Below are 14,711 nucleotides of genomic sequence, written 5' to 3'. Positions count from 1 at the left end.
ATGAATGAGAAATTGACTCCATGACACGTTTGTAATTGTGTTAATGCCGGCGTGATATATGCATAGCGGGGTCACTGTACAGGAACGGAAAAAGCTACAAATGTTTGGAAACTCAGTCAGCTCAATCATGGGCACTGGCCTCCCCAGCATCAAGGACATCTTCAAAAGGTGACACCCGAAGAAGTTGGTGGTAGTTGCCCATCGTGTCCAACGATGGCAGGAAACTTGTGCGGTAGAGTTTTGGAAGTGGAAAAGTCATTGCACTTGAGCAGTTCCAATCTCTCGACCTCAGACGTCTGGGTCCCGTGGTACAAACAAGAGACACAAACTGGGGTCTTCCTTGGTTGCAGTGGGTGACCATGACATCTTCTGAGCCTTATCATGCCGTTCGCCCTCCACTGCTTCCTAGCCATTGGATCTCACTGTTGATCTCATCTAGTCCGTCGGGAGCTGACTTTGCATGCGAGGACAGGCATGTCCCTATCTCACCGGGGTATGAGGCCACCAGTTAACCCACCTGGTTTATCCTGCCAGTCTGAGCAGAGTACATCCATCATTAAGAACCTTCACCTCTCGGGACAATGCCCTCTTCTCATCAGGATCCTGAAGACACACACTCAGTGTTTTAGGAACAGCTTCTTTCCCTCCACCACCAGATTTCTGAATGGAAAAAGAACCTGTGAACACTACCTCACTATTTTTGCTCTCTCTGCACTATTAATTACATTTTCTATACACTGTATATTTATTTTATGGTATACTTTATATATTGCACTGTACCATTGCAACAAAAAAAGCAAATTTCATGACATACTGCATGTCAGTGATGATAAACAGGAAGCTAATTCTGTAATGTATGTCTACACATTAACATGTGTCCATAGTTTTGCCATATCAGGAGAAAACATTTCTGAATATTTTAGGTTTTCTAAGTTTCAAGGAAACCTAACTATTACTGATTTACAATTTTAAAGAAGTTTTAAAGATGCAACCGGGATGATCCTTTTCAGCCACTGCCTGGGAAATCAAGGAACCTAGTCCTCAGCCGATCAATTCACTCTTTGCTCTGGATCATTGCACTATAGGAAGCATCCGGAGGCTTTGGAGGGTGTGTGATAGAAATTCACCAAGTTTTCAGAATTGGATTTGGATTTAGTTTCAATATCTATCGTATTGAAACATGCAGCAAAGCGTGTTGTTTGGGTTAGTAGCCAACAAAGCTTACGGATGTGCTGGGGGCAGCCTGGAAGGTGTCAGCAGCCATTGCAGTACCAACACAGCATGCCCACAGTGTTCCACAGAACAACAACAAAACAGAGTGAGATAACAGTGGGAAAATAAGTTCCCTCGCACCAGTTTGTATTGGAGTACATTAGCAAAGAGAAGAAATTGGACAAATCTGGATTGTTTCTTCTGGAACGTTGGGGGCTGACAGCAACACTTGATAGAAGTGTATATAAAATTATCCGAAGTGCAGGTAGGTTAGCTAGTCAGAATCTGTTTCCAAAGCTTTGATTTGATCTTTCAAATCAAAATCAAGTTTATTATCACTTATGAAACCCGCCTGGTTTCCTTGGCTGTGTAAGTCTAGGGAAGACACACTCCGGTCCCTCCAAACCCGTGAGATTGAGACGGCTCTCCCACCCCAAAGCCGGTTTGTCTGCATGCTGTGTAAATTGCTGCCCTGTTATAACTCAGTGCCAAGAAATAACAGACAGCACACTGCAAACGATTAAAGGAATTATGTCTGTGAGTCTGAACTTAACCAAAGAGTTAGTAAAGAAAACTAAAGTAAAAACTAAAAGGGCCCATTATAATTAAACAGTCAAATGTGCACAAGTTGGAACTCAACTCTTCCAGAAGTCACACAGTAGATCCCGGCACCTTGCTCCAGGGAATCACAGTCCCCCCCACCGGGTCAAATCCTACAACTGGTTTTTTCCAGCGTCTTCGCTCTTCCTCTCCTGCCGAACAAAGGACCCCAGATCACACAGGAACACAGCGCAAAAACCTGCTCCCCTCATTAGACAGCTCACGTTCCTAAGCATCCGTTGTCTCTAACCATAACCCAGACACTGCTTCTATAGAGACCATTGTGTTAGCAGTCGACCCTTTCCCAGGGTCTTACACTTAAATATGGACTGTTTATTCCCATCCATAAATGCTGCCTGACCTGCTGAGCTCCTCCAGCACATTGTGTGTAGGCTCTAGTTTTTCAGCATCTGCAGTGCCTCTTGTGCCCATGCCATTAAATTTGTTTCTTCCTGCAGCACTACATCAGTGCAATACATAAAATTACTACAGTACTGCACAAGAGTCTTAGGCACCCTAGCTATATATATATATGTGCCTAAGACTTTTGCACAGGACTGTAGCAGCACAACAGAATCTCAGACATTTCAGGCATTGAGAGTATTAGGCAGCACCTGTTCTCTGATATCCTGCACCAATAATAAATTAATCTTAATTGCCGTCTCAATTGCAGTGCCTAGTTTGGATTCTGCTGAAGCACTTTAAGTGAAATGAGAAGAACCATTAAGAAGCTGCTCAGCCAGGAAGAGGGAGGTGGTGATGGTCAGGGAGTGTGTTGACTGCTGTTCAGAGAAGAAGTGGGAGTTCAGCGGTAGGAGGAACTCAGCTGTAATGTTTGAGAAGGACACAGTGCCAGCAAGCTTGAAATTGTTAGAAGCAATGAAGAAGAACAGAGGAGTTCCAAGTCAAATTCAGGTTTATTATCACTGACATATGTTGTGAAATTTGTGTTTCTGTGGCATCAGTACAGCACAATACTTAAAAAAAATTACTATAATTTGCAAATAAGAATTGAATCTGAATTGAAGCTCTCATATGTGCTCCACATGGACAATCTGAACTTAGTCTGCAATACTTCCCCCTTTACTAAGATCACAACCTGAATAAAGCTCAGCTCGACATTCCAACCTTCCCTCAATAATCTGTCACCATCTTACTCATTATGTGCCTATCTCTGACTTATATTCAAAGCCTCTGTTTCCAAAGCCATTTGAGAAGAAGAGTTCCAAAATGTTACGGCTCTCAGAGAGGAAAATATTGCTTCATCTCTGCTTTAAATGGGAAAGTGATTATTTGTAAACAATGTCTCCTGGTTGTAGATTCGCCCCACCAGCAGAATCCATCATCAGAGATCCCCACCACACAGGTCATGCTCTCTTCTCGCTGCTGCCATCAGGTAGAAGGTATAAGATCCTCAGGACTTGCTCCGCCAGGTTCAAAAACAGTTACTACCCCTCAACCATCAAGCACTTGAATAAAAGATGATAACTACACTCACTTTCCCCCTCATTGAAATGTTCCTACAACCAATTATCTCACTTCAAGGACTCTTTATCTCATTATCTCATGTTCTCATTATTTATTTCTATTTATATATTTTGCATTGCACAGTTTATTGCCTCCCACACTCTGGGTGATCTTCCATTGATCCTGTTATAGTTGCTAATCTATAGATTTGCTGAGTATGCCTACAAGAAAATGAATCTCAGGGTTGTATATGGTGACATATGTGTACTTTGATAATAAGTTTACTTTGACTTTGATCTTTGAAGAAGAGAAATCCCTTGAACATTCATCGTTTCAGGCCCCACCAGGATTTTCTATTATTTATTTTTATATTAGTTGGGGGTACAGCATGGTCACAGGCCCTTCTGGCCCAATGAACCCGTGCTGCCCAATTACACTCATGTAACCAATTAACCCGTACATCTTTGGAATGTGGGAGGAAACCAGAGCACCCAGACAAAGCCCACGAGGTCACGTTGAGAACGTCCAAACTCCGTACAGACAGTGGCGGGAATTGAACCCGTGTCGCAGCTGCTGTAATAGTGTTACGCTAACCACTATGCTATTGTGCCCTCCCCCTTCCACCCCCACTTTATATTTCAATAATGTTTTGGAATTGACTCTCTCTGAAGTAAACATCCTCCATGAGATTTTTAATTTAAGATTAATTTCCACAAATATCTGCTGATTTGAAACAACATTGGATGCAGATCGGTATATAATTGCTCTAATACTTCATGAGCATGGGTTTTGCACAGGTTGTACAAGGCAGATAGTGGGAGTTTGAAGATATTTATTCTTAATCTCTGCCAATTTAATTAATCAGAAAAACAGTATTAAGTCTGAGGAAAAATCATGGCTTCTGATTTTTAGCAAAAGGACTCTGTTGAATGTGTGCGCATGGTGGGAATCAGTTGACGGGTTTTTTTAAGGCTCTCTTTGTTTTGAGGCCGCCTGTAAGGAGACAAATCTCTAGGTTGTGTAATGCATATATACTTAGATAATAAATATACTTTGAACTTTGACTAAAGTCGTGACTATATCGTCAAACAGACCACACCCGGTACCCATGAAACCTTGCCCCAGCAAGGAGACAAAATGATGGGAATTCAAACTTGATCATGTGCGCTAAATGCACAGCTCATGCATATTGTTCATCATTTTCAATATCAGATTCGGATTCAGTTTATTGTCATTTAGAGACCCCAAATGCAATGCAGTTAAAAAATGAGACAACGTTCCTCCAGAATGATATCACAAAAACATATGACAAAACAGACTACACCAGAAAATCCACATAACGTTTGGCAATCCCCAATCCAGAGTCTGGAGAGGCTGCTGCGTATTAATATCGCGCTACCATCTTAGCTCATTCCCCGGAAAGGAGCTCCAAATCCACCAGACAAACAAGACCAAAAACTAAAGCTACAAGACCTGCACAAAACCACATAGTTACAACATACAATTAACAACAGTGCAAACAATAGCAGAATCGATAAAAAAACAGACTATGGGCACAGTAAAGATAGTCCAAGGATGTTAAAGGACTATAAGTTCAAAAGAAATCACCACACAGTTTCCACAAGTCCCCAGGGTCCCGACGGACTCGCCATCCCACGCCGGAGGCAGAAGGGAATACCCCCACTATGGACTTCCACGGCGCTGCTCAACTCAGCCTCGCAGACACAGCACACAACGAAAGCTCCGTTGAACCCAGCCTCGCAGATGCAGCACACACCGAAATGACCTGACCGCAGCAGACTCCGAGTCCGTCGAACCTCCGAGCCGACGACCATCCCCTCCGGCACAGCTTCTCCGAGCACCATCCTCTGCCGAGTGTATTAAGACGGCCCCGCCAATGGCCATCGGCAACGCGACCCCAGGACTGGGGGCCTGTTCTTCCCAGCAGAGTCCCGGACCTCACAGCAGCAGCAGCAATGAAGAAAGTCTTCCTGGAGATTCCCCGATGTCTCTCCGTGCTCCCACGTCCGTTTTCAATCGATTATGATTGCGCACGGCACCCCACTTCACAAATAACAGATAATCGGCTCCGGAGTGGCCGCTGCAAGCTGCGTTGCGCCGCCATCTTGGAAATCCCAAATTATATGTTTTCGTTGAAGTCAATGGAATTTCAGAGGCTGAATTCAGTAAACAAGTGCCACCCCACTGTAAACTTTGATGTATGCGACTGATTTCTATCTCAATATCCTCAAGAAACAAGATTAACTACTTCAAAATATGAATTTGTTGGAAACAAAGGTGTCCATTAACAGAAACTAATGGTGTGGGTAGTGAAATGAGACACATACATTGAAAACTGCCCTCCCAAACTCATGATCGTCAGAACACATGTATTGGCCGTACGGGAATATTTTTCTCCCAAATACCCCTTCAAGCTAATTATTATCCTGATCTGAGCAACAACAAAACATCGACTGGTTATTCATTTCCATAGATGCTGCCTGACGTGCTGTGTTCCTCCAGCATTTTGTGTGCGTTGCATTGGAGTCCAGCATTAGAAGACTTTCTCATATTATTAATGGCCCTAGTTTAGTTGCATTGAATCACAATCTTGGCACCATACCCCTCAACAACATGGGTGTCCTTTCTCGGTAACAGATCATGAAGGTAGGCTATCTTTACCTTCCCAGCAACAACAACCATGCACTCAACTTCAGTAAGACCAAGGAACTGATTGTAGACTTCAGGAAGGGGAAGTTGGGAAACCAGGCTCATGGAGGGGTCAACGGTGGAAAGGGTGAGCAGCTTCAGGTTCTTGCCTGTCAACATCTCTGAAGTTCTGCCCAAGGTCCATACAAAGAAGGAATGCCATCAGCTATATTTCATTGGGAGGTTGAGGAGAATTGACATGGCACCAAATACTCTAGCAAATTTCTACAGCAGCTCTACTGTGGAGAGCATGCATTCTGACTGGTTTGCATCACTGTCTGGTATGCAGGCACCAATGCACAGGGTCTGCAAAAGCTGCAGAAAATTGTAAACTCAGACAGCTCCATCATGGGCACTAGACGCCACAGCATCAAGTCAAGTCAAACTTATTGTTAATTAACTACATACATGTATATAATGCATATAGAAGTGAGACCACGATTCTCCAAACCTGGGTGTAAAGCACATAACACACAATAACTTATGAAGGTAAGGATAAAATCTACAGATGAATCACCATAATTAACAAACTAAAGTGCATTAATATAATATATTGTAAGGCATGGAACAGATTAACCAGTGACACCTCGAATACAATTCAGCCTGGACTTCAGAAGCCTAATGGCCTGGGGGAAGAAGCGCCAAGGTCATCTCAAAAGGTAATGCCTCAAGAAGGCAGCATCCATCATAAAGGACCCCTACCATCCAGTAAACGCCCTCTTCTACTGGTACCATCAAAGGAGTGGTACAGGAGCCTGAGGACACATGCTGAGCATCTTAGGAACAGCTTCTTCCCCTCTCTCATCAGATTTCTGAATGGTCCATGAATCCATGACCACGACCTTATGTTTTGCTCTCTGTTTGTACTACTTACTTAAAAAAAAATTCTTATTGTAACTTGAAGTATTTTGATGTATTGCATTGTACTGCTGCCACTAAACAACAGACTTCACAACATATGTCAGTGATAATAAACCTGATTTTGATTCCAAAGGAAACCAGAGGTAGCCAACAAATGCTGGCCTCCCCACCCACTCGCGAACTATTATTTCTGAAAGAAATCCATAGCAGTTACCATAATAATCCTTGCTAAGCCTGATAAGAGCTAGCTTTAACACTGAGCCACCAACACCCAAAGTAAATGGCAAAGGTGAGCATTCAGTTTGCCAAGCATAAGAAATAGGAGCAGGAATTGGCCATCTGGCCGATTGAAACCGTTCCACCAGTCAATAAGGTCGTGGCTGATCTGCCCATGGACTCAACTCCACCTACTGTACCTGCCTTCATAGTGGGCAGCTCGCTGCTATTACAGCCCTAGTGACTGGGGTTCAATTCCACCGCTGCCTGCAAGGAGTTTGTAGGCTTTCTCCATGACCGTGGAGGTTTCCTCCAGGCGCTCCAGTTCCTTCCCGCATTCCAAAGATGTACGGTTAGGGTTGGTGAGTTTTAAGCACGCTATATTGGTGCAGAAAGCATGGTGCCGAACAATCCTTACTGAATTGATTTGACACAAACACTGTATGTTTCAATATTTTGGTGCACATGTGACAAGTAAAGCCAATATTTAGACCTTTATCTTTTCCTCATAACCCTTAAATCTCTTGTTATTCAAAAATATATCTAAATGATCCTTACTTACGTATAATGATGCAAACTCAACTTTGGGTAGAGAATTCTGCCGATTCACTTCTCTCAGGGAAAAGCAGAATCTCTTCATCTCTCTCCAAAATCTATTCCCCCGAATGGTAAGGCTAGCTCCTTTAAACCCAGTTATCAGTTAATAAGTTACTAATTGAAAGGCCTCGATTGAATGGATGTTTCCTATGGTGGGGGAGACTAAGGCCAGAGGACACAGTCTTAGAATAGAGTGATGTCCTTTTAGATCCCGAGAGTGATGAATCAGTGGAACTTTGTTGCCACAGGCCAAGACATTGAGCATATTTAAGGCAGATGTTGATGGATTCTTGATTAGTTAGGGCATGAAGTGATACGGGGAGAAAACAGGAGATTGGGGCTGAGAGCAAAAGTGAATCAACTATGATGAAATGGTGGAGCAGACTCGATGAGCCAAATGGCCTAATTCTGCTCCCATATCTTACGGTCTTATGGTCAATTAATGACATGATCATGGATTTTTCTTTCCTGTCTGTGAAATATATACCTTTTGGGCATAAATTTACCTGAAAATGCACTGTAAATGCAGAATTGAAGAGAATGAATTTTGACTAATTCCCCTCTCATTTTATTTCTCAGGTATTACAATGTTTCTTTACCTCTGTATTACCAGATTGATGGTGATGAGACTCCATTCATTTGCTCACTGCCACGGGATAATGGCATGCAGAAGTGTCAAGACCTTCCAAATCTGAAGGAAAATGGAGCTGAATGTTTTCTTAGCTTAGATTCTAACAACCACCCAAAGTATGGCCTGGAACCGAAGAATATCAGTGGCTGCATAAACTGGAATCAATATTACAATGTGTGCCGAACCGGAGACGTGAACCCACATAAGGGTGCCATTAATTTTGATAATATAGGATATGCCTGGATTGCCATTTTTCAGGTAAGGTCTGGGAGCAGGGGTGTTGAACCTATGGCATATGTGCCCGAGACAGCATGCACAAAATTTTTGTTATCATGCAGCATGCAGTGGGGGCCTCAATTGTTTAACCACACCCATAATAAAAAAGATATATGATTTTCGTTACTGCCAAATTAAGCATAAGCCTGGATTGCTATTTTTCAGGTATGATCTTAGAGCAGGGGTGGCAAACTTGTGGTGTGGGTGCCCAGGATGGCACATGTTGGCATGTGGCATGCAGTGCCATCCTCAATTCTTTAAACTTCCCCTACAATAAAAACAAAGATACGTAATGATTATCTTTACTACAAATGAAACAGTAACTGATTTTTTACAACCTGAGAGCAGTGAGATGTTTTCATAGGGAACGTCTCACACCAGCTGGGTACTAGCTGATGGTTATGAGAACATATGATATTAGATGGTACATTTCAAAATCCTCACAGTCCTGGTGTACATATCAATATTTGGATAGTAAACAGTTATTATAACTACACTAGTTAAAATTATGTTATCTGAAAAAGTTTTTATATGAGTAATTTTTGCAAGAAGTTTTAAAAAATTCTTCATTTATTTCAATCTGCCTTTGTTGTACTTTTATTAATTGTAAAACAATGAATACATGTAAATAAGCAACAGGACTCACATTTTTCTTTAAAAAAAGGTTGATAATTATTGTTAGTATTTTGTTAATCAATGATAACTCTCTCCTCAAAATGACCATGACACAGGAAAGTATTTTTCAGAAGACTAGCATCAGTTTGGGTACTCGCTCTCAAAATGGTTCGCCAACACTGTCCTGCAGCATCAATATATGTATTTACTTTCTTTTGCTGTTCCTTTTCGGGCAATAAGTAAGAAAATTATCCGCATTTGCAAATTAAGTAATTGTCTTTGAGCTATTCATCTGATTAGATTCCTTAATTTAGGTCTTTGTAATATGTGTAAAGGCATGACAAGTTACGGTATGGAAAGATCACCAGAGGGACTGTAAATATTTAATTTCATCCAAGAGATAGATATTAGTGTAATAGTGCTGTAATGCCTGTACCTAATGTTGTTCGTAGGAGTGAGGCTATGAATTTGATTATGTTATGACTGATTCACCCGATAAAATACATTGCTGTGAGTCTGCTTGTATGTCAGGGATTGCCAATCATTTTTATGCCATGGACCCCTACCAATTAACCAAGGGGTCTGTGGACCCCAGGTTGGGTACCCTTGATGTATGTGATACAGGACTGGCCATTGCTATGCAAAGTTATTTTCTCTTGTGGTAGATCCCTGCCTGGAGACATTGGGAAGGTGGCATGCAATGAGGTGGCAAAATCGGACAATAGCCCGTAGAGAGGTTGGAGATACTGGGACTGTTTCCCCAGGAAATGCAGGGGCTGAGGGGAGATTGTATTAAGTTATGAGAGAGTACTTCTCATTTTCGAAATGTCTCAATCTAGAAGGCCAACACTGAAGGTGAGAGAGGAGAAGGAACAGGTAAACAGGGTGGTGAAAGAGCCAAGCAGCACCTGGGGCTTCATCAGTCAGGGCACTGATGTGCCATTCCAGTTATATAAGTCATTACAGAGGCAGTACTTGGAGTACTAAGTACAGTTTTAATCACCATCGTATAAGATATGTTTGCAGAAAGGGTTCACAAGATGTGGTCAGGACTAGAGGGCTTGAGTTTTGGAAGAGATGGTCAGGATAGGTCAATCATTGGAATGGAGGAGAATGAGGGATGACCATGTAGAAATGTGTAAAATTATGAGAGGCTTGGATAAGGTAGGAGAACCAAAACCAGGGGTCATAGATTCAGGGTGGATGGTGAAAGATTCAAAAGGGAGCTGAGGGTCAGAGGATGGTGAGTACACCAAACAGAACGTGCTGCCAGATGCAGTGGCTGAGGCAGGTAGCATAGAATCAGTACCATAGAATGAGTCCTGCCGAAGAGTCTCAGCCTGAAATGTCGACTGCACTCTCTTCCATAGATGCTGCCTGGCCTGCTGAGTTCCTCCTGCATTTTGTGTGCGTTGCTTGGATGTCCAGCTTCTGCAGATTTTCTCTTGTTTAGCATGTCAGAAGGTTTTGAGTAGGTACATGAAGGGGTGGGGCTTTGGGGGACATGGGCTAAACACAGAATGGGAGTAGGTGAGTGTACACAGTGGTTAGCATGGAATGGTTGGGCCGAAGGGTCTGTATCTGTGCTGTATTGCTCTATGACCATTGCCACGACTAGTATTTATATGAGACCTTATTTCCTCATATTTACTAATGGCCCAAAAAAGCCATTGAGCCAACAAGCAATCAGAGTACTCCCAGCACTCCCACTTATTTCCCCACATACCCATCATCTCCTCCCCCCTACATGCACTCCTCCCAGTTCATCCCCGTACCCAACTACACCCAGGATCACTCACAGAGGCCAGCCAGCACATTTCCGGCATGTAGGACGAACACGAGGAAATCTGCAGATGCTGGAAATTCGAGCAACACACACAAAATGCTGGTGGAACGCAGCAGGCCAGGCAGCATCTATAGGGAGAAGCGCTGTTGACGTTTCGGGCCGAGACCCTTCGTCAGGGCTAACTGAATGGAAAGATAGCAAGAGATTTGAAAGTAGGAGGGTGAGGGGAAATTGCAAAATGATAGGAGATAGAAATGATAGGAAATTGCAAAATGATAGGAGATAGAAATGTAGGAAGAAACTGGATTGCCCGTGGGGCAACTTTGCAAATTCTGCATAATACATTTTTCTTGTCTTCTTCATGTAGAACTGAAGTCCCTGATCCCTGGGACTAGAGTTACAAATGATGAAGTATTTTATAGAAACTTAGCATAAGTAACAACAAACCACGACTGATGTCAATGATATTAAACTTGATTCTGATTTTAAGCAGCTCTTTTCTTGCTGCCTCAGTACAGCAGTCAGCATAAACTCATCCACCTCAGACCCTCTCCCTTCTCTCCTCTTCCATTGGGCAGAAGTCACAAAAGCCTGAAAGCACACACCATCTGGCTCAAGAACAGCTTCTATCCAGCTGTTGTCAGACCCTCGAATGGACCTCACCTGGACTTTTCAGGATAAAGTGGGCTCTTCTCCTCAATATGATCAAGCACTTTATTGTTTACCTGCACTGTACTTTCTCCGCAGCTGTTACACTTCATTCTGCTATTGTGTTACCTTGTTCTACCTCAATGCACCGTGGGCTCGATGGTAGCATAGCAGTTAGTGTGACGCTATTGCAGTTTGGGCTGTTGGGGTTCTGGGTTGAATTGAATTGAATTGAATTCAGTTCTGTACATCCTCCCCGTGAACCACAAGGGTTTTCCCCGGGTGCTCAGGTTTCCACCCGCAGTCCAAAGACGTACTGGGTAGGTTAACTGGTCACTGTAAATTGTTCTGTTACCAGGTTAGGGTTAATCGGGTTTGTGCAGATGCTGGGGTAATGTGGCTCGAAGGAAGAAGGGTCTACTCTGTGTTGTATTGATATGTATAAATCGGATGCAAGACAAGCTTTTCACTCTATCTTGGTACATGTCACAGTAACAAACCAATACCAATTACTCCAGACAGCATAACATCTTAGGGGGTCAGGCTTTGCTTTCTTTAATATTCCTTGCACTTGCCATGGTTTGTGCATAAGGTTATTTTGGTATCTGAGTAGCTTTGAAACCACATTAAACATTTTATTTAAGAAAAGGTATCAGGAGCATTTTTTTGACAAATGAAACTACGTGAGTTGAAGTATTGGCTGACACATCAGGCAGCCTGCATACCGCCTGTAGGATAGAGGTTTGGACTGTGGTTAACCCACTCCTAGAAATATTTAAAACAAAACTCATCAGAATTTGAGATTCTTCGTACCGAATAGCTGGTTTCACTCAGCATGAAGACTGTTTTTGACTTTAAAAAATGCAAAGTGGAAGAGATGGTGAAATCAAAAATTTACATGTATTAATTGTATGTAATACCATTACTAACAGCCAATATAAGTTACCTGTTTTTTTAAATAGATAATCTACAGTACCACTGAAAAGTCTTAGAGACACACACACACACACACAAAATTAGGGTACCTAAGATTTTTGCCCTGTACTGTAGTAATTTTAAGTATTGCACTGTACAGCTGCCACAAAAATAAACAAATTTCATGATTGATGATAAAGCTGATTCTGATATGGGTCTCTATTGTGGACTGAGTGTGGGAAGGGGGCAGGGAGAGAAGATCATGGCTGGGGGAAGGGGAAGTGAGAGGGGAGGGAGCGGGAAACACCAGAGAAATTTTCCGCAATGATCAATAAACCAAATGACCTTTGCTTAATGCCTCAGGGCTGGGTATATCTGCACCCACGTCACCCCTGGCACCTGGCACTCGTTCTCTGCCACTTGTCCCACAAGCCTCCTCCCTCACCATTCCCAACATCCTTTGCTCCCACCAGATTTTCAAACTTGCTCTCTGCTCCATGTTGACAAATACAGCACTGTGCTGTCTTAAGCACACTAGCTAAGTATATGTGCCTGAGATTTTTGCAGTGGCCTTTATTCAATAGAAACTGTTGGGGAAAATATGAGTTCAAAAAATAAACTAATAGAGCAACGTGCACAAGATGCTGTAGGAACTCAGTAGACCAGGCAGCATCTGTGGAGAAGAGTAAACAGTCAAGGTTTTAGGCCGGTTCCCTTCTTCAGGACTGAGTTTTGTCAGCACATCCACTTGCCTTTGTGTGTTCCCATTTCAGTTTACCACAATCTTGGAATGATTGCAAATAGATTTCTTACCAAATATTTGCAGTAACATGTGATACTTTTGCCAGAAGGACTGAGCAGTTCCAAACAGCAGCTCACCAGTACTTTCAAAGTTCAAAGTAAATTTAATATCGAAGTACGTATGTGTCAGCTTATACTACCTTGAGATTCATTTTCTTGCAGATATTCAGAGTAGGACTAAGAAATACAATAGAATTGATGAAGAACACAAAGTGCAAAACAACCAAAGATAAACTGTGCAAATGCAAAAATAATTAATAATAAGATTAATATTATTAAAATACATGAATAAATAATACTAAAAACATGAGTTGTAGGGTCTTGAAAGTGAGTCCATAGGTTGTGGAATCAGTTCAGAGTTGAAGTGGAGAGGTTATCGATGCTGGTTCAGGAGCTGATTGTTGAAGCGTAGTAACTGTTCCTCAGCCTGGTGGTGTGGGACCTAAGGCTCCTGTACCACCTTCCCAATAGAAGCAGTGAGCAGAGAGCACGTCCTGGATTGTGGGGGTCCATGGTGATGGATGCTGATTTCTTGTGCCAATGTTCCTTGTAGGTGTGCTCAGTGTTGGAGAGGACTTTACCAGTGATGGACTGAGCTGTATCCACTACTGTCTGAAACTGGTTAATAAACGCTAGTGTTTGTTCCCACTGACAATCATACCGAGAAGTTAAACACACATATGAAATGAATCTAGAGTCATTCCTTTTCGTTGATTCCCAGTGGAGGGATGTTCCTTTCTCTCCTTTGAAGGTGACAGAACTCCTCACAGTGGGATAATGACAGTGAGAAGTTTCAAGTTTGAAAGATCTGTTGATTCAGTCTGGTTAAGTTTCAGTCTGCCTACTTTTGTCTTGTTTGTTTTTGTACCATAGGGATGGAGTTGATTCGCCCCACATAATAAAAAGTCCTAATAAATGCTACAGTGTTGGCATCTGAACTCTGATTCCCAGCAGATGCTTCAGCTCCAGTCTGGTTGACTCTGCCAGACTGCTACTTTTTAATGCAGTATTTCACAAATATCCTCAGCGGTCAAAAGAAGACAAAATGTCTTCCAAATATTGATATATTTTTTCATCTTATCTCTGGTTAATAGAGGGTATTTCAACCTCTGAAGACAACACAAGAGAAAAATACACACATTGGCCACTTTATTTGGTACCTCCTGTACCTATCGAAGAGGCTACTGAGTGAATGTCCATGGTCTTCTGCTGCTGTAACCACTCACTTCAAGGTTCAACATGTCATGTAATGAGAGATGCTGTTCTGCACATCACTGTTGTAACACATAGTTATCTGTGTTACTGTTACTTTCCGGTCAGCTTCAACCCGTTTCACCATTTCTCTCGTTTTTAATTACTTTGCTGATTAACAAGATA

General features: G+C 42.4%; 1 protein-coding gene across 1 annotated transcript in view; it reads left to right on the top strand.

Annotated features, from left to right (window-relative positions):
• The window catches only part of cacna1ha (calcium channel, voltage-dependent, T type, alpha 1H subunit a), a 348,995-nt gene that overhangs the window by 51,263 nt on the left and 283,021 nt on the right, over positions 1-14,711 (top strand). The window contains exon 5 of the mRNA XM_059979077.1: positions 8,242-8,551. Coding sequence (XP_059835060.1) covers positions 8,242-8,551 — 310 coding nt within the window. The remainder of the gene's footprint in view (positions 1-8,241; positions 8,552-14,711) is intronic.

This window comes from Hypanus sabinus, chromosome 9 (genome assembly GCF_030144855.1).
Source record: "Hypanus sabinus isolate sHypSab1 chromosome 9, sHypSab1.hap1, whole genome shotgun sequence".
Lineage (NCBI taxonomy): Eukaryota > Metazoa > Chordata > Chondrichthyes > Myliobatiformes > Dasyatidae > Hypanus > Hypanus sabinus.
This window is presented reverse-complemented; position numbering and strand designations above follow the sequence as displayed.